The 27,243-nt window shown below is 43.1% G+C and overlaps 1 protein-coding gene across 2 annotated transcripts in view; it reads right to left on the reverse strand.

Moving 5' to 3' along the window:
* Positions 1–27,243, reverse strand: part of LYPD6 (LY6/PLAUR domain containing 6) — a 50,581-nt gene that overhangs the window by 7,546 nt on the left and 15,792 nt on the right. The window contains exons 2-4 of one of the 2 annotated variants that reach the window (XM_072122193.1): positions 12,644–12,770; positions 10,802–10,969; positions 9,753–9,851 (exon numbers count right to left, since the gene is read on the reverse strand). In XM_072122193.1, coding sequence (XP_071978294.1) covers positions 9,753–9,851; positions 10,802–10,919 — 217 coding nt within the window. In that variant the 5' untranslated portion in view covers positions 10,920–10,969; positions 12,644–12,770. The remainder of the gene's footprint in view (positions 1–9,752; positions 9,852–10,801; positions 10,970–12,643; positions 12,771–27,243) is intronic. The other variant, XM_072122194.1, reaches the window with a different exon arrangement.

Below are 27,243 nucleotides of genomic sequence, written 5' to 3' on the forward strand. Positions count from 1 at the left end.
TTATAAGTTGGATTGGATCTCCCACGAGGAAAGGACTATGCCTGGGGGTCCTCTATTTTGGAAGGAAGAAGCTCTTAAAAATCCCTGATGAAGAAAGCTGAGTCTTTCATAATGCATTGGACATTGCTGTGTCACATGGAGAGTATTGGAGTTGAGCCACCGGCTGGGGCTCCTCCGCTCAACACTTATCGTAGTATATCTTGGACATTGGACATCGGAGAGATTTCTGCTTTCAACTTATCACATTAACTCTAGTATTTTTTATGTTTTGGCTTATTCTGTGGGACATTCACGTTGATGTTAGTGTAGATCTTTCACTGCACTCACCTATGATCCACCAGCACCAGGGCCTTTATCCGTAGCTTGAGGACCTCTCTTCAGCTAAAGTTGTCGGTGCAGATGTAAGTATCAGACCTTTGGATGCTCTTTTGCATCCCTAGTGTTATATTGGGTCATTTAGGAGCAGCACAATTAGTTGGACTTTCCCTTTAAGATTCCTGTTACTCCTCGATGACAGTCACCAGACACGTACGGTATAAACATAGACACCGGCTCAATAGCTGAGCAGATGCCATTGATGGCTCCGCTTTACATTGCAGAGACCGGGGCAATGCTTTACGATTAGAGGCAAAAGCAACAATGGACTTTAACCCCTTTTAACCCTTTAGATGGTATGGTCTACTTAGACCGTGACACTTGATCGATAACTTTTTCTGAAAGATAACGTTGAACCTTATGACGAGATTAGGGATCGTCTTCTCTTTAGCCTTCCTGAAGTTTCCTTCCTCTTCTTTCCTCCCTAACAATCCATCTAGTGTAATTCTATAGATAGAAGACTGGAGGGCGGGGTTAGGGAGGGAGTAGCGTATCTGAAAACCACGAGGACGAGATCCATTGGGGGAGGCATCTGATTGGCTCAGAGCCCATTGGTAACATGACACCAAGAAGAAGCGCTGACCCGGCAAAAATGTACATTTCTAGAAAGTAGCAAAGGGAAAAAGTCTGAATATCAGAGATACACAGTATATTTATGACCGCGCCATTACATGTAATGTATACATCCACGGACGCCTGAGGAGGTTTTCTTTTATACTACCGATGGGTACAGACACGTTCAATGCTGGAAGACACGGCCAATGTGCAAATCCAGATGTGGACGGCAACCGATTAAATCCAAACGGGCAAATAAAGTTATGAAATTTTTAGTTGAAATTTTTGAAATACGTAAGTTTCCTACTAGGGTTAGGGGTGAACCTAAACTCTCTGCTGCCTGATATGAAATACGGGAAGGCACCCCCTCCACCCTATGCAATCAATATATATCAGTTTTTTAGTAGGTAGGTTCTCAATGAAGTCTTAAGTCCACATGGACATTGGGTGTGCCAGATCCTGCTCACCTGATGCCCCCCACACCTTGCTGCAGGAAGAGCTGCCTGAGGCAAGAGACTCAACTGGTCTCATGGATGACGCCCCCCCTGACTAGAGGGCACCATATTTGGCCCATTAGACTTTTCTTATATACAGGACATGTTTGGAGTTGTGTTGCACAGGATGGAGACTTGTCAGGTCCTCGCCAGCAGCAAACACTATTTGAGATTTGTGGAGGTCGTAGAGGTTTGCGTAAGAGGATTTTTTAGGGAAAATCCCTTCTAATTATAGGGTCAAGTTCCTGGAGGAAAAGGACATATCAGAAGACAGTAGAAGAAGAGACATCACCGTAGACAAGTTCATTATGTTAAGGTCAGGGCAGGAGATTTCCATCTACTAATGGCGTCTGTAAATCAAGGATCTCCACCGATAAGATGCTCTCCATCGCAATCCTCACAATGACCTTCTGCTCGTAGATTACTAATAACATAAGACACAGTTATTGTTTCCAGGCTCTGACAGGCCGTACATCCCCCATAGCTGTACTTACAGCAGATTTACAGTGAAAGTTGGAGATCTTAGCTCCAGAAGGTTACATGGCCCCAGGGGGACGTAGTGTAGTCTGAAATACCAGAAATCAACATGGCCACTGTTATTTGGGTTCATTTCTGCAGCGAGGGCTCTTTTCGACCTTAATTTTTGCCCCCGAGCTAGCAAAACTCCAGGTATATCCAGTTACCTGACACACTCAGCGGTAGATATGTGCACGCAAGGCTGACAGATGTCCTGTAAGTGCAGCAACAAATCATAGATACACGGATAGTGAGATGAATGTAGAGTAACAGGGTAGTCATTCATATGTAATACCTAGAGGGGCCACCATAGAGGCGCAACTTATACCTCCTGGGCCCCCGACGGGAAACCTCTGTGTGTGTCGGTAATAACGATGGTTGATGGCCTTTAAGGCACTAGGACCCAGGTGTGATGGCTTCTTCTACACTCCCCCTGGCTACGCCAAAAAGAGAGAATGGGGGTCATTTACTAAGGGCCAGATTCACGTTTTCCCGACGTGTTACCCGAATATTTCCGATTTGCGCCGATTTCCCCTGAATTGCCCCGGGATTTTGGCGCACGCGATCGGATTGTGGTGCATCGTCGTTGGCATGCACACGATGGAAATCGGGGGGCGTGGCCGAAAGAAAACCCGACGGATTCAGAAAAACCGCCGCATTTTAAAAAAAAATGTGTTGCGGAGCTTGCACTTACCTTCACTCAGCCTGGCTCGGTGTATTCCAGTGCGTTCCGGGGAACTTCAGCGCAGCAACTGCGGAGGAACTGCCTTAATAAATCCCGTCCGGACCCGAATCCAGCGCAGAGAACGCACCGCTGGATCGCGAATGGACCAGGTAAGTAAATCTGTCCCAATGTGTTTATTAGCAGCAGGAGACGTTCACATAGCACCCATATCGGCGCCTCCACGTGAACCAGACACATTTTAAGATTTTTGGGATCAACGTAGCTGAATTGAGTTTTATACAAGTGTCTCCCAATAGGCTACACATTGGAGACACATTGGGGATCTTCAGCTCTTACGTGGTCTACCTGATGATGATCATCATGTTTCATGGTAACATGAATGGAGTCGTGTACCAACATACAATAATCTAAGTTATGGTGTGGCAATAGTGATGAGCGGACCCTTAAAAATTCAGGTTGCCAGCAGCAATCGCAGGCGTAGGGGGTAAGAGGGAGGTGAACGGAACCCACATCCAATCTCAAAACTTCTAATGAAGTTTGGTGTATGCCAGAATTTTGTGGTTCAGATCTGCTCATCGACATGTGCCAGTTGACAGCCACCATTGACGAAATGTTTTACATTCGGTGTGTAATGGCAAAGCTGCAGTAACCCATCTTGGCCACTACACTGATAATGGTGCTGCTGTTTCGACTCTACTTTAATTACCAGGCATCCATTACCATGGCCCCATTGGGCAGTGTGACCACTGAGGGCAGGGATTGGCTCAGTAGTCACATAATGAGAGTGACCTCAACAATTCCGACCCCAAGGGGACTGGAAGAACCGGTTGGTGGTCAGTGGGGTCACTATGGGGTTTTCTTCTATTTCTATTGGAAAACTACGTGCTACCGGTTTTCCCAATTCTTTGAGACCCCAGTAAATTTCACATCATCCTCCTCCCCCCAGAATGGCCCCAAAGCAACTTAAAACACCCACTTTTGAGGCAGGTTTTTAGAAACCCTGTCACCTTCTGGGCCTAAATTAGTTAAAATTGTTCCTAAAAACCCAGGACAATTCCTTAGCCAATTACGGATTACAAGGAGCCTATGCATTTCGCAGCCGATAGAACTAGAAATTTACGCTTTGTGACCTAATTTGTACAATGTCCCGGCCGCCATGTGCTGACTTTACCTGTAGTAGGGTATGACCTCATCCTGACCAGCTTTTCTATTGTATGGGACATGTGCGGAGGCGAATAAAGGACAACTCTTGCCTCAAGGCAGTGGAGGAGCCCAATGTAAAGAAGTAAGACAGAAGGAATGAGGTAGTAGGTCACCGCACTGCAACCAGATTCCTGCGTTTACGGAGTTAAACCGGCGTAGTAGCAAAAACATAAACTAACACTGACGACATAACAGACCTGATTACGGCTACAACTACCTCCAGCGAGGTCAAGTAGTTCTCATATAGCTGATAGTATTACACAAGTGTTATATATGAAAACCAGTTCAATGTTAACATGCAAATACATAGTACTGTCTATAGGGGGCAGGATTTTAATGAATACAGATGTAGATTATTGGGGGTCTGACTACTGGAACCATTGATTAGGAGAATGTGAGTATTTACGTGAATAAAGGGGCGTTGGGCTGACATTACTCCATTCACTTCTATCTCTCCATATTGAAGTTGATGATGCGCCGGTCAAACATAAACACTAGAACTGCATTCATTGGGGGGTGGGGGGGTCCCCCATTCTCCTGATCAATGAGGGTCCTATGAATAGGGAACATCCTCTGTAAAAGCAACATGCCTGAACCTGTCCACTTTGGTGGCAATGACCAACTAGATTATGTATATGGCGGCCTACCCACCTTTCTCCGATCTCTGGTGTTGAGGAATGAAGGATCGGGGATGTTGATTTGCAATCTCTGATCCTTTTGTTCTCAGGTGTAATAACCCACCACCAATGTCTTCTGGCAATGACTTACTCCCCTCGCCCGTTAAAACACATGCTAGCTCTACCTTTGTATGGGGGGACTAACGCGAGGCTTAGAGCACCTAGTGCAACTGTCAGGCTTCTGGGTTAGTCAACCCACTGGACCACCGCGGACGATGACGTAAGCCGACACCTGGGACTGGAATCTAGGTGGCACCCGGTTTTCACCAGAGCCCCGTGCAAAGCAGGTTGGACTTGCCATGGAGTGGTACCACCAGGCCATTCCACAGGTGCAACTATGTCCACGGTGGCAGCCAAGGGGAGGTACAAAGACGTTAAAGAGAACCCGTCATGCAAAATAACCCCCCTAAACTAAATATATTTTCATAAACTGCCATTAGAGAGCATTGCCTCTATCCCTTTATTGTCCCTCTACATGCCTGTAAACCTAAGCAATGAGGTCCTAAAGCTGTATGCAAATGACCTGTGAAATGTCCAATGAAGCATTAGCATATTCAAGCTGTCCACTCTATTCATGAGTGGGAGGCACAGCCACACCCCCAGTGCTTGACTGACAGCCTGTATAATGATGTGAGGCTGTATAATGATGTGCTTCCTGGTGCTGGTGGCCACGCCCCCTGCAGCCTGTGTGTGCATGTGTGTGTGTATAGGAGAGATACAGCAGCTCCAGGCAGCCATGTTACAGCAGAACATGTCAGATTCATGTGTAGCTGATGTCTGTGTCTCTCACCTGTATATTAGGAGGATGCAGCATGTCAGCAGATGCAGCACACACACTAGCCATGCTTTACTATACATTACACACAGACATGAGCATGGGGAGGAGAGGGGAGGGGTAACAGGGGTGACATCACTGCCTCTGACCATGTGACCAGCCTCATTTACATGATAAAGAATAGATGATTTTACAATGATTAATGTATGAAATAACTAGATAAAGGCTGGGATGGGATCCTTGTGAGCTGCTCCAACAGGTAGAGGTGACAGGACTAGTGGCAGAGACCTGATGACAGGTGTCCTTTAAGCAGAGTCGTAGTCAGGGGACAGACGGGAGAGTAGTCAGGAACGGGAAAGGGCAGATTTATATAGGATTCTGGGAAATGGCCAGAGACAATTAATGGTGCTCCTAAACACTTACGAAAATAAGAATTTTAGCAAATTTGCAGCAAAAAATGTGGATAGAGAAGGACACGTTAGAAGGGCTGCTGTGGACCCCTTAGTCTGTTATTGGGGAGTCAAGGGACCCCTATTCTCTCAATAACTGAAATTCCCACTGACACGAGGGGTGTTCTGTAAGACTGTGAATGTAAAGTAGAAGTCTCAAGTAACTGGAGGAATTCCAGGCCATTTCCTCGGTGAGAAGTTCTGAGTAAAGAAAGCTGAAGGCCGGCATCAGCCTCCGCGCTATTAATGGATTTTTTCTGTTGACTCAAAAAGTAGGGTTTTTTTTCCTGGCTTCTGTCCGTGGGAATAAAACCATTGAGTGTGGAGTGTTTGTGCGCCGTCTGCACAGACTGGCGGCGGGACACGGTGGGGTGAGACGTCTTGGATGAGGAGACTTAAAGGGCTGATACACTATAACTGTATAGAATGTTCCAGTCTCAGTTCATCTCCTCGGCCCCTCGGGTAAATCCCATGTAATCCAAGAAATGTTTTATCAGATCCCAGACACTAAGTGCAGATCAGAATATTGGGTTGCGCAGATGATCATCTGATAAGATTCAGACGTCTCAACATTGTCTATCACCGGAGATATGAACAACCGACCTCAGAGAAGAAGGTTGACATCACCGCCGTACGGCTGGAGATGGAGTTTTATAATACACTCTGAAGGCTCCTCCTCTCAGACTCCCCAATAATTGGACCCATTTCACCATAACGGTCCTGTAAGGATCATGCACACTAATGTTTAATGGCTCTGCGCCACCTTCACATTGTACGGAACCATGGAGCCTGTGGAACCATAGAAGGGCCCAGGGTGGCCTAGGGGCCCAGTTACTATACATATGAGCTGCTTCTCTAATCCCTCTATTTTTTTTATAGATTACAATGCAAATTTATAGTCAGACGAATTTTATATTTTTTAATATGCCACAGACCACCAGGAATGTTACCATATACCACTGCACCGACCCAGAACACCAAGGATGTTACCCGTAACCACTTCACTGCAGTAGATGACCATGGATTTTACCTTCACCTCCCTAGACCACCAGAGATGTTACTTCAAACCACTTCATTGCCCTAGACCACCAATGGTGTTACCCTTTACCACTTTATTGCCCTAAACCACCACGGATGTTACCCATAACCACTTTACTGCCCCAGACTACCAGGGATGTTATACCTAACCACTTTGACGTCTAAAACTCCTCAGGATGTTACGCTTTACCAAATATAGGCTGAAACCACCCACCTCTTCAGGATCACCTACAGCACAATAACTGCTCTGCTCCCTCACCTCGTGTCTCCATCTTCCTTCCGTATAGATTGTGAGCCCTCATGGGCAGGGTCCTCCTTCCACTCGTCTCCTGATCTCTGCAGTTTTGTATTACCACTATTTTACCCATCGTGTTACCCTTAAGCACTTCACTACCCTAGACGACCATGGATGTAAATTTTTACCACTTTACTGCCCTCTGCATCCAAGGATGTTACTCTTAACCACTTCATTACCTTAGAACACCAGAAACAACTTCATAAACCTCTCACCTTGACCACTAGGGTTGTTACCATTAACCATTTTGGTGTCCTAGACCATGGGAGATGTAACCTTTACCCATTTTAGTGCCAACATTTTTTTACCAAAAATGTTGCCATCAGCCACTTCACTGACCTACTTCACTGACCTTCACTGACCTAACAGAGATGTTACTACTCACGATTCACTGCTCTAGGCCACCAATGTTACCATTAACCACTAGACGGACCTAGACCAACAAGGATTTTACAATTAGCCGTTTCACTGCCCTAGAACACAAAGGCTGTTAGTTTTATCCACTTCACTGATGTATTCCATCAAGGATTTTAACATTAACCTTGTCAGTGCTCTAGACCACCAGGGATCTTCTAAGCAACCACTTCACTGACCTAGAACACAAGGGATTTACCTATCATTCGTTTTATGACCAAAGATCACAAGAAGGTTTTTTTTTACCCCTTCAACAAGTGGTCCAAAACCTTTTCGAATGAGAAACTGGCTCAAATTAAGAATATTTCTTCAAATACCACTGCCCTACACTAGTGTAAACCACCAGAGATGTTCTCTACCAGAGATGTTCTCTACCGGAGATGTTCTCTACCGGAAATGTTCTCTACCGGAGATGTTCTCTACCGGAAATGTTCTCTACCGGAGATGTTCTCTACCGGAAATGTTCTCTACCGGAAATGTTCTCTACCGGAGATGTTCTCTACCGGAGATGTTCTCTACCGGAAATGTTCTCTACCGGAGATGTTCTCTACCGGAGTTGTTCTCTACCGGAGATGTTCTCTACCGGAAATGTTCTCTACCGGAAATGTTCTCTACCGGAGATGTTCTCTACCGGAAATGTTCTCTACCGGAGATGTTCTCTACCGGAGATGTTCTCTACCGGAAATGTTCTCTACCGGAGATGTTCTCTACCGGAGATGTTATCTACCGGAGATGTTCTCTACAGGTGATGTTCTCTACAGGTGATGTTCTCTACCGGAGATGTTCTCTACCGGAGATGTTCTCTACCGGAGATGTTCTCTACAGGTGATGTTCTCTACCAGAGATGTTGTCTGCCATTGATGTTCTCTACCAGAGATGTTCTCTACCGGAGATGTTCTCTACCGGAGATGTTCTCTAACGGAGATGTTCTCTACCGGAGATGTTCTCTACAGGTGATGTTCTCTACCGGAGATGTTCTCTACAGGTGATGTTCTCTACCAGAGATGTTGTCTGCCATTGATGTTCTCTACCGGAGATGTTCTCTACCGGAGATGTTCTCTACCGGAGATGTTCTCTACCGGAGGTTTCTCTACCGGAGATGTTCTCTACCGGAGATGTTCTCTACTGGAGATGTTATCTACCGGAAATGTTCTCTACCAGAGATGTTCTCTACCGGAGATGTTCTATACCAGAGATGTTCTCTACCGGAGATGTTCTCTACCGGAGATGTTCTCTAACGGAGATGTTCTCTACCGGAGATGTTCTCTACAGGTGATGTTCTCTACCAGAGATGTTGTCTGCCATTGATGTTCTCTACCAGAGATGTTCTCTACCGGAGATGTTCTCTACCGGAGATGTTCTCTAACGGAGATGTTCTCTACCGGAGGTATTCTCTACCGGAGATGTTCTCTACCAGAGATGTTCTCTACCGGAGATGTTCTTTACTGGAGATGTTATCTACCGGAAATGTTCTCTACCAGAGATGTTCTCTGCCGGAGATGTTCTCTACCAGAGGTGTTCTCTACCGGAGATGTTCTCTACCGGAAATGTTCTCTAACGGAGATATTCTCTACCATTGATGTTCTCTACCAGAGATGTTGTCTACCGGAGATGTTCTCTACCAGAGATGTTGTCTGCCGAAGATGTTCTCTACTGGAGATGTTCTCCACCAGAGATGTTCTGGCTCTATATTGCAGAAACATTCACTTTGGCTATGAGAAGATGTAATTTACAAGTATTCAGACCAAAGGTGATGCTCAGAGATCCTCACTCTGGAGGTGAACAAAGAAAAAATGGCACCATATAGCGGAAGGATTTCTCCATTCAGGCTCCAGGCCAGAGCTCTAAGACCTTATTCATCCATAAAGTAAGAATAATCCAGTATTAACCACTCGGGAGGTTCCATTACTATTAGTGTTCTGTGTCCCGGACCCCCGGAGATCACAGGGTGTACAGCGCAGGATTTCTTGGTGCTTTTCCATCATTAATTTACGTATTAATCAGATCAAGGTAAGAAATTCCCTAACTTTCTATTCATCCAGAAATTAAAAGTGACACAAACTTCAAAACCTTCTAAATAACAGATTAAAATTCTTACAATTAACCGGGTCCGTAAAGTCGGGGGCGTCAGATTTAAAGTGACACGGAGGCGAAGTTCTGAAGCAACGCGTCGTACGAGTGTAACCGATGTGCTTTCATCAACCAGGGCAAAAAATTCATAGTGTGACAGTCATTAAAGGATTAGAGAACACGATTTCATGCATGAGAGCACTTACCTCTTGGGCAGTAGACATCTGGGGCCCAGCGATTGCACTCGTAATTATCTTTTGCCTTTTCGCAGGTGAAACATTTAAATCCCCCGGGGTACGGCGTTGCTATAAAAACAGTACACCCAACTGTTAGGAAACACGTCTATGTCACCAAGGTGCTCATTAAAGGTTCATAATACAGGAATGTAACATCATGTGCTTAAGGACGAGACCTGCGGCGACACAAGCGATGGCGCAGACAGCGGCATATCCTTGTCCGCCATAACTAGTGAAAGAATTCAGAACCACATATTTTGTAAATTGGCAGCATATATACAGTATATAGGCCGGCAGTGTAGGTAAAAAAATATAACAGTGTATTATATTAATTGTGGGGGCAGTTAAAAAAATATATAAAACTTGGCCAACCCCTTTAAGCTAAGGGGTTCTAAGCTGTGTCAGACACCGCCTGGCATCTACAACACTGATGAATAAATTTGGCAAAAGACTGGGTACTCTGCAAGACTATGTTCTGGACTACTAAATACTCCTTCATTGAAAGTCTGCTGTAACCACTAAGCCTGTTGCCTTTAGTAAGACTGTAACCACCAAGCCCATTCTTGGAAACTGTAATTTTTATTCCATCCATTAAAAAAGTCATCATCAGATGAGTCCTTCCTGAATGGACGCGTCTGATGATGACTTATTTTTTTTAATGGATGGAATAAAAATGACTATATATCTTTTTTTGAAGTGCTGGATCCCAAGTTCGCTTCTCCTTTGGATTGTTTCAGATGATCGACACAGCCTCATTGCTCCCTTGCACCCTCCACCGCGCCATTTGGGATTGAAGATATGTGAGTGAGTTGACAAACTCAAATTTTGTTTTTTTTATACATTCTTGGAAACTGCTCAAACATGTAAACAAATGATCATGGAGAGTCTGCACACATCACAAATGTAAGTAGCAAGACTACTGCATCAGTCATAGACTATTATTAAAGGAACATGGGCAACTTAAGAGTGTCCAACCCCTTTAATTTAACAGTCTAATAAATGTCAGGACAGATGCTTACTTGATGGATAGAGGAAGATGATATCTTGCACTGTAAAGTCCCGGGAGTGAACTGCTTGCAGCCAGTCAGCGATGTGACTAAAGAGTAAAAACCAGGCCACCGCCGGCCACGTTTCCATCGCAGAACAAAGTCCAATTCATGCAGCCATCGGTGCCACCTTCTTAATACCTGGGAATATAATGCAGACAATCTATAACCTGTATCAAGTATAATGTATTACTGTATAAGCAGCTTATCGGAGCAGTGTATGTAGAGCAAAGTGCAAAAATTTTAGGCAGGTGTAGAAACAAGCCTGCAAAGTAAAAATAAAAACTATGTGAATAGAAGTGTTAACTGGATGATGACCCAAAATAATCTCCTAGGTAAAGAAGAACAAGAAGTTCCCAAAGTGAAGATCTCGGGTGTCATGATCTCAACATCATCTGGTCTGTCTGGGACTACATGAAGAGATGGAAGGATCAGAGAAAGATCACATCAACAGATCTGTGCTTAGCTTTTCCAAGATGTTTGGAACAACCTCCCTGCCGAGTTCCTACAAAAACTGTTTTCAGGTGGAGCTAAATGAACTAATGTTGTTCTGAAGGAAGAGGATGGTCAAACCAAATACTGATGGGGTATAAATTGATAAAAATAATCTATAAATGCATCTAAGTATTCTAAAACTTTTGCGCAGTGCCCGACATAATGAGTAATATCACTTCTGTACATTCGCCCGCTCAGTGATATCATCAGAACCTGAAAGAGTGCCGGTGATCAGTCCCTTCTATGACATCCACCAAATCCATTCAAGCCGTTTGCCCGGATCAGCACATTATCCGCAGAGAACTTGTGGAATAAACATAACACGTAATCTCCGAGCCGCAGCCGTCGGGGCTATTTTATTTGGCGGAGATTCACAGGATGTTTTTCCACAATTAATCCACAGAAAAAAAGTCCTGAAAAAACAGAAACGCTCTTCCTGCTGTTTATTTGGATAGAAGTAGACACCCAACTGTTTTGCTGACCCAAATCCATTTGCCCCGTCCATGACATCAATACAGGAGCTCTTAAAGGGGCGGTGTGCAGGATCCCGATATAGTGGAGTTGGCTCTTGTAATTATCTATAAATTGGTGGGGTCCTACACAAGAGCAGGGGTCTACACGTGTCCAATTTATGCTCCATTCACTCTGACGGGGCTGCAGGAGATAGCTGCCCCAGAAGCCCCTTAGATAGAGGAATTGTTGGGCATGAGCACCAACTCCATTTGTATGGAGAACTCCGGCCATTTGTAGACCCAAATTTTTCTGATTTCGAAGATTCAGATACTCCAACCCCTAGCGATTAGATACTTATCCCCTAAGCTGTGCACAACACCTTTAACAAACTTTGCATATACAGCATATGCCTGAATAGATAGATGTAGATCTAAACTGTAGGAGCCACCCCTATCTCCTGAATGGGGCTCATTTATTAAGGGCTCCGGGGGCCGCACTTTCATCAGGTTTCCCGATTTTTTCTGTTTTGCACCGAATTCCACCGGGATTTTGGCGCACGCAATCGGATTTCGGCACAATCGCGCCGGCTTTCACGCAACAGAAATTGGATTCGAAGGATTTGGAATACCCGCGGAATTTAAAAAACGAATTGTGTCGCAAAATTAAGCACTCGCATGCACCGGGAAGAACCAGGTGAACTCCGGCGGACCTCGGCGCAGCAGCGACACCTGGTGGACACCGGTGCATTAGTGAATCGCTGGGAGACCCGAATCCTCGTCGAACAACGCGCCGCTGGATCGCGACAGGACCGAGTAAGTAAATGTGCCCCTATGTATATGATGTAATGTGGATATGAATGGAACTTACCGGTCCAGTGTCGAGGGAATCCCCCCCAAAAAACATGCAGATTTATAACACTTCTGTTTCACGTTTTCAGTCTTCTGGATGACAAATTGTTCACTTTCCAGCCCAATTCTGAATGTCCATCCATAGCCTGGAAGAGACAAACATGGACCTTTATGTCAAGTGTCCCTCAGCTTCAGGTACATGGAGTCAAGTCTTATTCTACATTGTAATATACAGTATTTTTTGGACTATAAGGCACACCGGATTATAAGGTGCACCATCAATAAATGCCTGCTAAAAGGTCTAGGTTCATATATAAGGTGCACCGGATTATAAGGCGCACCTGATTATAAGGATGGATGATCAGGTGGCAGACCTGTGCACAGTACAAGGCAGCTATTGTCTGTAAGTACGGTTCATATATAAGGAGCACCAGATTATAAGGCGCACCTGATTATAAGGATGGATGACCAGCAGGTGGCAGACCTGTGCACAGTACAAGGCGGCTGTTGTCTGTAAGTACGGTTGATATATAAGGCGCACCGGATTATAAGGCGCACCTGATTATAAGGATGAATGACCAGCAGGTGGCAGACCTGTGCACAGTACAAAGCAGCTGTTGTCTGTAAGTACGGTTCATATATAAGGAGCACCTGATTATAAGGCGCACCTGATTATAAGGATGGATGACCAGCAGGTGGCAGACCTGTGCACAGTACAAGGCAGCTGTTGTCTGTAAGTACGGTTCTGAGAAAATCAAAGGATTTTTTGTGGACTTATAGTCCGAAAAATACGGTAGGTTATACACATCAAGACCAAAATGGAGCATCACTCAAGACCCCCAAATCAGCCCGACTCATCATCCACCATATAGCTGGAGAGATTTATGGTCAACCTGCCTGACAACCCGTTACGGGAGCCCAATGCTAAACAAAATAATTGTCACCCAACTTTACCAAAAACAGATATTTTGGGTCACAATGACAATAAGTTTTTCTGTATAAAATAAACAGGATCCATTATTAATAGTCATTAGGTTATTTTTATCACTAATCACTTGGAAATGATGTAATATTTAGGCCATGCTGCTTTTTGAGGATGTTTTTGTCATACAAACCTCAAGACAGAAAAATTGCTATAAAGATACTTTAAAGGGAACCTGTCACCAGGAGACCCATTTTTAGCCCTCCCCCAATCCCCACAGAGCATAGAACATACACTGCCAAAGTGTTTTTGTATTAAAAATAGGTTTTACAGAAAAAAAGATATGTTATATTGTACCTTTCATTAGCATCTGCTGTGTGACTAGGCAGTTGCCTTTTGGGAGGAGCTGGAAAGGAGCAGCCCCCCCCCCCCACCCTTGGGAAACATGTGACCTTTTCAAATATATGAATAACTCCCCACACTCGGGATTGGCTGTAGAGGAGCAGGGGGCGTTGCTAAGCCCAGTGATGGGTGTTTTCATATATTTGAAAAGGTCACATGGAGAAGCTGTTTCCCAAGGGTGGGGGGAACTGCTCCTTTACAGACCCTCCCAAAAGGCAAGTGCCTAGTCACACAGCAGATGCTAATGAAAGGTACAATATAACAGATCTTTTTTTCTGTAAAACCTATTTTTAATACAAAAACACTTTGGCAGTGTGTGTACTATGCTCTGTGGGGACTTGGGGACTGCTAAAAATGGGTCTCCTGGTGACAGGTTCCCTTTAAATAGTGATATTTGTGTAACAAAGATGTGGAACCGCCATGGGGTTTACCACAACGGCAACTCTAGGGATTTACATTACTGTACGGAAATTGTAAATTTATATTCTGTTGTTTGGATATTGTAGATAATTTTGTCTCAAAACTTGATTGTTGTCCCTTAAAGAAATTATATAGTGAAAAGTTTAGACTTTGGACTTCAGGACAGGAGCCCAAGATAACGATAACTTGAAACATCCTTGAGATCAAACTCTTTGTTACTCTTCAATCTAACTACCCAAGAACACATTGGGGGTCATTAACTAAGGGCCCGAATCGCAATTTTTTGTCAGGTTTCCCGAAAATTACCATTTTGCTGCATTTTGCCCCGGGTTTTAGGCGCACGCGATCTGATTGTGGCGCAACAACGCCGGCATGCATGTGACGCAAATCGGGGGCGTGGCCATAAGAAAACCCGAGGGATTCAGAAAAAACGCAGAATTTAAAAAAAAAAACGTGTCGCTTGACACACGCTAACCTGCACCCAGGATAGGATGGTGAACACCGGCGAACCTCGGCTCAGCAGCAACACCTGGTGGACACCAGGTGCACAACCTTAGTGAATCGCCGGAAGACCCGAATCCTCGATGGAGAAGGCGGCGCTGGATCGCGACAGGACCGGGTAAGTAAATCTGCCCCATTATCAGATTAAGACTCTAAATTGACACCTGACCTCCTGCTCCTTCTCTGCAGACAAACCAGAGTTTCCAGGAGATTACTCTGCAGATATTTCCAAGGAAAAATGCAGACACAGGAATTTTCTTCGCTTTTTATTTAATTAAAGCTACATACAGACAGTCCCCGGGTTACGTAGAAGATAGGGTCCGGAGGTTTGTTCTTAAGTTGAATTTGTATGTAAGTCGAAACTGTATATTTTATAATTGTAGATCCAGTCCAAAAAAATTTTGGCACCAGTGACAATTGGAGTTTAACCCCTTAAGGACGCAGGGTTTTTCCGCTCATTTCTCGCTCTCCAACTTCAAAAATCCATAACTTTTTCATTTTTACGTGTACAGACCTGTGTGAGGGCTTATTTTGTGCGTAACAAATTTTACTTTCCCGTAATGTTATTTATTTTAACATGCCGTGTACTGCGAAGCTGAAAAAAAATTCCAAATGTGGAAAAACTGAAAAAAAAAACGTTCTTGTGGGCTCAGTTTTTTCGACTTTGACTGTGCACTCAAAATAACACCTCAGCTTTATTCTTTGGTTCCAGATTAGACAGGATGCAGGCTCTGGTATGGGCTTGGTGATTCTGGATCAGTTTGGGGTTCAGGGTTTCACATCAAGCAGGACACAGGGTTACGAATCAGGTTGGGGTTCAGGGTTCCAGATTAGACAGAATGCAGGCTCTGGTATGGGCTTGGGATTCTGGATCAGGTTGGGGTTCAGGGATCCGGATCAAGCAGGACACGGGGTTACGAATCAGGTTGGGGTTCAGGGTTCCAGATTAGACAAGATGCAGGCTCCGGTATGGGCTTGGGATTCTGGATCAGGTTGGGGTTCAGCGTTCCGGATCAAGCAGGATACAGGATACTGAATCGGGTTGGGGGTTCACGGTTCTAGATCCATGGTTCCAGAAAACCCCCTGCACAGAAGCAAGATGAGACCACCCAGCTTTCCACAAGACTAACAAGGTCTTAAACATTGTATCTAGTTTCATGGTAGATAAGATTGAAATAAGACATTGATCCATCAAGTCCACCCTAAAACCCTATGATGTTGATCCAGAGAAAGGCAAAACATTCTAGATTTCAGAGGACTTTGGACTTTTGGCTACTTTTGAAGGACTGTCATTGGGAGCCATCGAGACCTTTAACCGGAACCTTGTGGTTTGGATTTCCATTATTTGGGGCAAATATTTACTTAGCTGCCCTTGCCTTTTATCTAACCAACCAAGGAAATGTGTCAGAGAAAGGCAAATGCCCCCCAGCACTAGACTACATTTTTTAGGTTTTAGATGCGTTTGTAAAATCTTAACATCTCCGGATGAGATTGACAGAATTTCAGTCCCGACTCTGACCTTTTGGATGAGCGTAGGTCACCAAATATGACAAATGTTTTTTTAAAAAAGACAAAAAAAATTGGATTATGATTGACCGTAAAATAATTAGTAGAGGTTTACTGCAGCCCTAATCCCACCCCCCGGCACATATTTGAGGGCCGTCGTAGATTGACCTTCTCATCGTGTCTGCCCTGTCATCCTGGTGTTAAAATCTTAGTAACATCACAACTGTTTTGTAAACTTATCCAACTCATCAACCAAAAAGTGGACTTCTGGATAACAGCCGGGGGTGACGTACAGTCTACAAACTTCTCACCTTTCAAATCTCATCAAAGGAAATTTAAATAATTGAAGAAGAGCAGCTGCAGGGACAGGGCACCGCAGATATCTGCGAGATAATGAGGCTGCATCACACCCCAGGGGAGGTGGAAGGTCAAAGTGAAAAAAATATTTTAGGCTTTTACCAAACTGAAGATGAGATTCCGATGGGAGAAAGTTAATTAATTTCTATTACACATCAGGCATGCGTCAGTATCATGTGATCAGGAATTTTTTTGCTAAATATTTTTGATTTTTTTATTCTTTTACTTTGTTCATTTTCAACTTTATCAATTTTTTTTTCCTTACTTTTAAAATTTTTTTGACATTTTTTAAAAACTGTAATTTTTTTTTTTCATATACAGATTAGATTATCAGCCAATCCCCCCACAAGTGTTTGACCGGATTTGACCTAATGGGGGGGTTCAAGAACATGGCGGAGCCCTCTCAATATATGAAGACTCCACGTGGGACAATTATCATGTTGGGAGTTCTTTTTGCTGATCGTAAGTAATATCCCTTGTCCCAGTGGAGCAATATACCTCATTATAAATTATGGCTCCACCATCCCATAAAGAAAATCAAAATTAGGGTCATGTAGAGAGATGGTAGAGGTCTTACGGATCTTTAGATCTTCTAAACAATCTTTAGAAGAAGTGGATTATAATATGGCCAGTTTTGTCTGTAGTTCCTGGCCCAAGACTACTTGGGGGCCCATGGCCACCCGCCACATCTGTTTCTACCTTAAAGGGATAATGAAGTGATAGACATCCAGACGTTAAACCCTCAAACATTTGTGCCATCCCCCAACAAATATGTATACAAGACCCTTCAAGGACCTTTGATGGTCTTCTTTGAAGATCCTTAAACTGCAGAGTTGATTACTGAAAAGACCCCCTTCTCCTCCCAAGAAGCTTTGTTCTGGTACTGTATGTAGGCGGTAAAAGTGGAAAGTGAAAAGCAAAAGTTTTATCCAGCCAAGGGCCCATAGTAGTCTCAGTCCACCACCTGACCCTTAGCTTGGCCACCAGAGCTGTAGCGTACAGCTATGGCTTCATATTCACCCCAAATTTACCCCAAACTCTACTCAGGCGAGATTAATAAGAATAAGAAATAATAATTCCGTTATCAAGTAATACAACATTTTTATCTTGTCCTACAACGTTCTATAGACAGGGATTATGGAGAGAGATTGGGGTCTGTGCTGAAAATTGCGGGTTCAGCCAGAAGTTCGGTGTTTGTCTCCCCACCAATCGGTGCTGGCATGGGGAAGCAACGATCCTAAGGAGAATGGCGGCTTTGCCGTGACATTAGGAGGGTAACGCCCACAATCAGTGCCAGCGCCAATCATGGGTGTTACCGATGGGAGTGAGCGTTTAGGTACAGGAACCAAACTATAGTGAACCTGGTCGGGTCTACTCATCCCTTATTATGGACCCTTCCCACAAAATATAATTGCCGTCCACAAACAAAAATATGAATATATATGATATGTGGAAGTTATCATTTTACATTTTGCTTTAATTTTTACAAAAATTTAAAAAACAATCCATTTAAAATATAACAATGATATCATTGGCTTCCCCGGTCCAGAGTCACCTGTCCATCCCAACAACTCAAGATATTCTTGTTATGTTTTTTTTAATTCCTCTAAGCTCCGGATTTATGGATTTCCTCTCGAACAGAAGGGAAAATACGCCCCGTGTGCACTTTCCTGGCAAAACCCTGTCATCAGCTAAATAAGCAGAAGTTTAGTATTTTCAAAGAGGGTAAAATAATATTTTTCAGCTTCGGGTCAGGGAGAGTTTGTTTGGTTTCTTGGTTACTCAATGGATATGGTTTTTTATTTCTTGTGGATGTGGGATCGGTCCTTGACTGTAAAGTAGCTCCCAAAGGGCTGAGTGTGCAACTCAAAATATTTTTTCAATGGATATTGTGTAAAATAAAAAAGATGCTGCTATCTTCAAGGAAATCTTCGCTTCTCCACTACAGAGAACGTCTCGGTAAAAGCCTTTGGAGATTTCAAGCTGGGGGAGTTGTGGACACATTGGGGCACATTTACTTACCCGGTCGGTGAGTTCCCTGAAAGTGCATTGTCCGTGTATAATGCACTGTGCCGCGATTCACTAAGATCGTGCGCCTGATATCCTGCATGTGTCGCTTCCCCGCTCAGGTCCCCGGAGTTCACCTTCTTCCTCCTGGTGCATGTAAGTGCCTGATCTTGTGACACAATTTGAAAGTTAAATCCCGCACTCAGTCCGAATCAGTCGGATCGTCAGCCGGCCCACCCTCCAATTTCTGTCGCATGAAAGAAGTGCAGCCACGCCACGGAAAACAGCAAACAGTCCGACAAAAGTGAGTAGTGACAACAGTGAGCCCCATTGGCACATGTTTCATAAGTCCATCTGTTTTTGGGACTTTTCTTAGCTTTTCTGATGGTCAGATGTATCTGAGTGTTTTTGATACATGCAGCGTTTGGTCTTTAGATTGTTACAACTTCCGGAGACTTTTTTGCGACTTTTGCTTTCATAAGTCTCCAAGAGTCTCAATCAGGTCTAAGCTTATTTCTACGCCTGGTCATGGACACTTACAGATTTGTGACTTTTTTGTGACTTTTTTAAAAAGTCACAACGTTCACATCTGGAGTCAGGTGATACCTCAGGGGACACTGCGGAAAACTAGACAAGGGCAGTTTTGTGTCCTTCACCACCCAAGTATTTCTGTCTCTACATGTGTCTCTCTTTATGTCTCATAGCGCAGTTGACCATTATGGAAGGGGCCGAGCTCCCCTCCCTATGTGATTTTTAAAAATCTTTGTCTTTACATACAACAGCCAATATTGAAGACATTCTAGAGACTTGTGTTACTATTAAGTATATGTCACATTTCTAGACTAAGTCTCTGTAGTCCATTACAAAATGCCAGGGGCACATGTCACACCCCTGCTCTATTCGTTTGCCCAGACCAAAAACTTGTAAAAACTTTGAAATTTAATCCTTGCTTAAAGGGATACTTCACATGTCATCTGTTTTTAAAATCTTAACTCAGCCAGTGGGGCCCTTTTAGAAGATTTCATCTAAAACTTCCGAGATCAGTCACTTTTAAGATATTTTATCTTACTACATATCTAACATGCAATGGGATAAACATGGGGGGTATTTATGAAGACGCGTTACTTTCCCTCCATCTCCTTGTCATCGGTGTAAGATAGAAAACAGATTTTTTTTTTTCCTTTTACTAATTTCTAGATTGTTACTTTTATGTTTGAGAGAATTTGAGGAAATTGAGACGATGGTGCACTAAGGTTCTGTGGAACGCATTTCCGTTGGGTTTACCGAACGTTTTGACTCCTGTTGTTGCTGTAGTATTTTTGACCCCTGTTGTTGCTGTAGTATTTTTGACCCCTGTTGTTGCTGTAGTATTTTTGACCCCTGTTGTTGCTGTAGTATTTTTGACCCCTCTTGTTGCTGTAGTATTTTTGACCCCTGTTCTTGCTGTAGTATTTTTGACCCCTGTTGTTGCTGTAGTATTTTTGACCCCTGTTGTTGCTGTAGTATTTTTGACCCCTCTTGTTGCTGTAGTATTTTTGACCCCTGTTCTTGCTGTAGTATTTTTGACTCCTGTTGTTGCTGTAGTATTTTTGACTCCTGTTGTTGCTGTAGTATTTTTGACTCCTGTTGTTGCTGTAGTATTTTTGACCCCTGTTGTTGCTGTAGTATTTTTGACCCCTGTTGTTGCTGTAGTATTTTTGACCCCTGTTGTTGCTGTAGTATTTTTGACCCCTCTTGTTGCTGTAGTATTTTTGACCCCTGTTCTTGCTGTAGTATTTTTGACCCCTGTTCTTGCTGTAGTATTTTTGACTCCTGTTCTTGCTGTAGTATTTTTGACCCATGTTGTTGCTGTAGTATTTTTGACCCCTGTTGTTGCTGTAGTATTTTTGACTCCTGTTGTTGCTGTAGTATTTTTTGACTCCTGTTGTTGCGGTAGTATTTTTTTACCCCTGTTGTTGCTGTAGTATTTTTGACCCCTGTTGTTGCTGTAGTATTTTTTGACTCCTGTTGTTGCGGTAGTATTTTTTTACCCCTGTTGTTGCTGTAGTATTTTTTGACTCCTGTTGTTGCTGTAGTATTTTTGACCCCTGTTGTTGCTGTAGTATTTTTGACCCCTGTTGTTGCTGTAGTATTTTTGACCCCTGTTCTTGCTGTAGTATTTTTGACCCCTGTTGTTGCTGTAGTATTTTTTGACTCCTGTTGTTGCTGTAGTATTTTTGACCCCTGTTGTTGCTGTAGTATTTTTTTGACCCCTGTTCTTGCTGTAGTATTTTTTGACCCCTGTTGTTGCTGTAGTATTTTTTGACCCCTGTTGTTGCTGTAGTATTTTTGACCCCTGTTGTTGCTGTAGTGTTTTTTGACTCCTGTTGTTGCTGTAGTATTTTTGACCCCTGTTGTTGCTGTAGTATTTTTTGACCCCTGTTCTTGCTGTAGTATTTTTGACCCCTGTTGTTGCTGTAGTATTTTTGACTCCTGTTGTTGCTGTAGTATTTTTGACCCCTGTTGCTGCTGTAGTATTTTTGACCCCTGTTGTTGCTGTAGTATTTTTGACCCCTGTTCTTGCTGTAGTATTTTTGACCCCTGTTGTTGCTGTAGTATTTTTTGACTCCTGTTGTTGCTGTAGTATTTTTGACCCCTGTTGTTGCTGTAGTATTTTTTTGACCCCTGTTCTTGCTGTAGTATTTTTGACCCCTGTTGTTGCTGTAGTGTTTTTTGACTCCTGTTGTTGCTGTAGTATTTTTGACCCCTGTTGTTGCTGTAGTATTTTTTGACCCCTGTTCTTGCTGTAGTATTTTTGACCCCTGTTGTTGCTGTAGTATTTTTGACTCCTGTTGTTGCTGTAGTATTTTTGACTCCTGTTCTTGCTGTAGTATTTTTGACCCTGTTGTTGCTGTAGTATTTTTGACCCCTGTTGTTGCTGTAGTATTTTTGACTCCTGTTGTTGCTGTAGTATTTTTGACCCCTGTTGTTGCTGTAGTATTTTTGACCCCTGTTGTTGCTGTAGTATTTTTGACCCCTGTTGTTGCTGTAGTATTTTTTGACCCCTGTTGTTGCTGTAGTATTTTTGACCCCTGTTGTTGCTGTAGTATTTTTGACTCCTGTTGTTGCTGTAGTATTTTTGACCCCTGTTGTTGCTGTAGTATTTTTGACCCCTGTTGTTGCTGTAGTATTTTTGACCCCTGTTGTTGCTGTAGTATTTTTTGACCCCTGTTGTTGCTGTAGTATTTTTGACCCCTGTTGTTGCTGTAGTATTTTTGACTCCTGTTGTTGCTGTAGTATTTTTGACCCCTGTTGTTGCTGTAGTATTTTTGACCCCTGTTGTTGCTGTAGTATTTTTTGACCCCTGTTCTTGCTGTAGTATTTTTGACCCCTGTTGTTGCTGTAGTATTTTTTGACCCCTGTTCTTGCTGTAGTATTTTTGACCCCTGTTGTTGCTGTAGTATTTTTGACTCCTGTTGTTGCTGTAGTATTTTTGACCCCTGTTCTTGCTGTAGTATTTTTGACCCCTGTTGTTGCTGTAGTATTTTTGACTCCTGTTGTTGCTGTAGTATTTTTGACCCCTGTTGTTGCTGTAGTATTTTTGACCCCTGTTGTTGCTGTAGTATTTTTGACTCCTGTTGTTGCTGTAGTATTTTTGACTCCTGTTGTTGCTGTAGTATTTTTGACCCCTGTTGTTGCTGTAGTATTTTTGACCCCTGTTGTTGCTGTAGTATTTTTGACCCCTGTTGTTGCTGTAGTATTTTTGACCCCTCTTGTTGCTGTAGTATTTTTGACCCCTGTTCTTGCTGTAGTATTTTTGACCCCTGTTGTTGCTGTAGTATTTTTGACCCCTGTTGTTGCTGTAGTATTTTTGACCCCTCTTGTTGCTGTAGTATTTTTGACCCCTGTTCTTGCTGTAGTATTTTTGACTCCTGTTGTTGCTGTAGTATTTTTGACTCCTGTTGTTGCTGTAGTATTTTTGACTCCTGTTGTTGCTGTAGTATTTTTGACCCCTGTTCTTGCTGTAGTATTTTTGACCCCTGTTGTTGCTGTAGTATTTTTGACCCCTGTTGTTGCTGTAGTATTTTTGACCCCTCTTGTTGCTGTAGTATTTTTGACCCCTGTTCTTGCTGTAGTATTTTTGACCCCTGTTCTTGCTGTAGTATTTTTGACTCCTGTTCTTGCTGTAGTATTTTTGACCCATGTTGTTGCTGTAGTATTTTTGACCCCTGTTGTTGCTGTAGTATTTTTGACTCCTGTTGTTGCTGTAGTATTTTTTGACTCCTGTTGTTGCGGTAGTATTTTTTTACCCCTGTTGTTGCTGTAGTATTTTTGACCCCTGTTGTTGCTGTAGTATTTTTGACTCCTGTTGTTGCGGTAGTATTTTTTTTACCCCTGTTGTTGCTGTAGTATTTTTTGACTCCTGTTGTTGCTGTAGTATTTTTGACCCCTGTTGTTGCTGTAGTATTTTTGACCCCTGTTGTTGCTGTAGTATTTTTGACCCCTGTTCTTGCTGTAGTATTTTTGACCCCTGTTCTTGCTGTAGTATTTTTGACCCCTGTTGTTGCTGTAGTATTTTTTGACTCCTGTTGTTGCTGTAGTATTTTTGACCCCTGTTGTTGCTGTAGTATTTTTTTGACCCCTGTTCTTGCTGTAGTATTTTTTGACCCCTGTTGTTGCTGTAGTATTTTTTGACCCCTGTTGTTGCTGTAGTATTTTTGACCCCTGTTGTTGCTGTAGTGTTTTTTGACTCCTGTTGTTGCTGTAGTATTTTTGACCCCTGTTGTTGCTGTAGTATTTTTTGACCCCTGTTCTTGCTGTAGTATTTTTGACCCCTGTTGTTGCTGTAGTATTTTTGACTCCTGTTGTTGCTGTAGTATTTTTGACTCCTGTTGTTGCTGTAGTATTTTTGACCCCTGTTGTTGCTGTAGTATTTTTGACCCCTGTTGTTGCTGTAGTATTTTTGACTCCTGTTGTTGCTGTAGTATTTTTGACCCCTGTTGTTGCTGTAGTATTTTTGACCCCTGTTGTTGCTGTAGTATTTTTGACCCCTGTTGTTGCTGTAGTATTTTTTGACCCCTGTTGTTGCTGTAGTATTTTTGACCCCTGTTGTTGCTGTAGTATTTTTTGACTCCTGTTGTTGCTGTAGTATTTTTGACCCCTGTTGTTGCTGTAGTATTTTTGACCCCTGTTGTTGCTGTAGTATTTTTGACCCCTGTTCTTGCTGTAGTATTTTTGACCCCTGTTGTTGCTGTAGTATTTTTTGACTCCTGTTGTTGCTGTAGTATTTTTGACCCCTGTTGTTGCTGTAGTATTTTTTTGACCCCTGTTCTTGCTGTAGTATTTTTGACCCCTGTTGTTGCTGTAGTGTTTTTTGACTCCTGTTGTTGCTGTAGTATTTTTGACCCCTGTTGTTGCTGTAGTATTTTTTGACCCCTGTTCTTGCTGTAGTATTTTTGACCCCTGTTGTTGCTGTAGTATTTTTGACTCCTGTTGTTGCTGTAGTATTTTTGACTCCTGTTGTTGCTGTAGTATTTTTGACCCCTGTTGTTGCTGTAGTATTTTTGACCCCTGTTGTTGCTGTAGTATTTTTGACTCCTGTTGTTGCTGTAGTATTTTTGACCCCTGTTGTTGCTGTAGTATTTTTGACCCCTGTTGTTGCTGTAGTATTTTTGACCCCTGTTGTTGCTGTAGTATTTTTTGACCCCTGTTGTTGCTGTAGTATTTTTGACCCCTGTTGTTGCTGTAGTATTTTTGACTCCTGTTGTTGCTGTAGTATTTTTGACCCCTGTTGTTGCTGTAGTATTTTTGACCCCTGTTGTTGCTGTAGTATTTTTGACCCCTGTTGTTGCTGTAGTATTTTTTGACCCCTGTTGTTGCTGTAGTATTTTTGACCCCTGTTGTTGCTGTAGTATTTTTGACTCCTGTTGTTGCTGTAGTATTTTTGACCCCTGTTGTTGCTGTAGTATTTTTGACCCCTGTTGTTGCTGTAGTATTTTTTGACCCCTGTTCTTGCTGTAGTATTTTTGACCCCTCTTGTTGCTGTAGTATTTTTTGACCCCTGTTCTTGCTGTAGTATTTTTGACCCCTGTTGTTGCTGTAGTATTTTTGACTCCTGTTGTTGCTGTAGTATTTTTGACCCCTGTTGTTGCTGTAGTATTTTTGACCCCTGTTGTTGCTGTAGTATTTTTGACTCCTGTTGTTGCTGTAGTATTTTTGACCCCTGTTGTTGCTGTAGTATTTTTGACTCCTGTTGTTGCTGTAGTATTTTTGACTCCTGTTGTTGCTGTAGTATTTTTGACTCCTGATGACTATGGTGGTTGGTATTTTCGAGTTACAAAAGGAAGCGACTCTATGGTCCGCTCTCAAGGGAACTATAATCTAAATGGGAAGTAAGTGAACCCTTAGGGCAGTGATGGCAAACTTTTTAGAGTGCCCAAACTAGAGATATGATAGATCATAACCTCATGAGGCGCCGAGATCTTTGTTCAGGCTCCACGGCTGAATGACTGCACTTTACAAACTTGACATATGACTAATAGGAAGACAACCACAAAGATGTAAGGTCAGTGATAACAAAGCAGAATCTGAGTCACGAAACAAGAGCAGACAGTGCGGTCCATCTAGACGCCGATGAAAACATCTGTAGGGATGGTACAGGGGCCGAGACCATCAGGTGCAGAGCATTGCAGCTTGTCCCCTGGGCAGCAGTGATCGCAAACCTTTAAAACACCGAGTGCCCAAACTACAACCAAAACCCACATATTTTTTCACAAAGTGCCAATGCAACAATTTAAGCAGTAACTTATTACACCCTACATGTTTGTATAGGCACCTGAGGACACCAATACAGTAGAAAGAAGTTTGGTTATCATTGTAGCTTCCTTCTAGGGTCCTGGGCTCCCTGGGACTGCAAGAGGCCTTGAGTCCTGTCTGGCAAACTCTGCCCTTGGGTGATGGCAAGGGTGCCCATATAGTGGGCTCTGAGTGCCACCTCTGGCACCCGTGCCAAAGGTTCGCCACCACTGTACTACAGAGTATATCCAGACCCATCGGAAGGTCCTGTACGGGTAGTAGAGGATTGGAGTTTGCTGTAAGTCATCTATTGTGTTTCATTGTTATTTCATACAACAATGGGATCATTTCTGCCCATATTTTGTGTGTGGTTTGAGGTCTTAATAGATTTAGGGTTTTTTGCTGATAGAGTATAGGGGCCTTATTTCAGGTCTGATAAGAGTGAAGAGTGAAGGGGTCTGATTTGGGTTCTGTCGGAGTGTAAGGGTCTGATTTGGATCTGATAGAGTGTAGGGGTCTGATTTCGGGTCTGATAAGAGTGTAGAGGTTGGATTTTGGATCTGATAGAGTATAGGGGTCTGATTTTGGTTCTGTTGGGGTGTAGGCGTCTGATTTTGGTTCTGATAGAATGTAGGGGTCTGATTTTAGATCCGAGAGAGTGTAGGGGTCTGCTTTTGGGTCTGATAGAATGTAGGGCTCTGAGTTTGGGTGTGATCGAGTGTAGGGGTCAGATTTTGAATGTGAAAGGTTGTAGGGATCTAATTTGGAATATGATCGAGTGTAGGGGTCAGATTTTGGATGTGATAGAGTGTAGGGATCGGATTTGGGGTCTGATAGAGTGTAGGGGTCTGATTTGGAATATGAATGACTTGCGGGGACTGTTGAGATCTCTAAATGTGTTTTGCAGTCTAGTCAGGGATATCATTGTATTAGGGTCTGGGGTCTTAATCTGTTTTTGGAATCTTATATATATATAATAATAAAACTCTGACGTTGTCCTTACTGATGTTATTCTGCTCAGACACCTGATCACAGACCCAGGTGAGCGGACTATCCGGATCTGATACTTCCCATTCAATACTATAGTAGTGGATACAACCACCTCATGTTTACAAGTTGATTCCATGAATATTTCCTGAAGTTTCCTTGGAATTCTCTTTGACCTCATTAGTTGCGGGTGTGTCCATAACAGGGCAGATCCCAACTAGTGACCTGCTCCGATGGTATTACCCACAAATCTCCCCGATATTAAAGAGTTACACATGAGTTAAACCGGCTGCCGTCTTGATGTTTGGGTGTTTCCATAAAGCTTATGTTATTACGAGGCGCATTATAGACACATGGTAATGATAACGTTGTGTCACTCCTGGGCCATCGCGGAGCAGGTGGAGGAGACAATCGTCTCAAGTAATCAGGTTCAGCGAGGAATCCTGATGGATGAAAGTCTTCTTGTGGTTTCATAATGATAGATCCTCGCAGGTGACCTGTAGCTGCTTGTCCTCTGCAGAGCAATTACACGTGTTCCTATGAGCTCAAGTTCATTGCAGACACTATAAAAGCCAACGACAGACTGACAAACGCAGAAGTACAAGGAATCAAAGCAGAAAACCACTAATGGAGGATTTTATGAGTCTAAAATCACAAGCCACCAGCAACACACGCCCCGGACCCGCAGTAATGGGAAGGGTAATTGTAGCCTTCTTATAGTTATTGGCTGGTCCCTTTAATAA

Source organism: Engystomops pustulosus, chromosome 8 (genome assembly GCF_040894005.1).
Source record: "Engystomops pustulosus chromosome 8, aEngPut4.maternal, whole genome shotgun sequence".
NCBI lineage: Eukaryota > Metazoa > Chordata > Amphibia > Anura > Leptodactylidae > Engystomops > Engystomops pustulosus.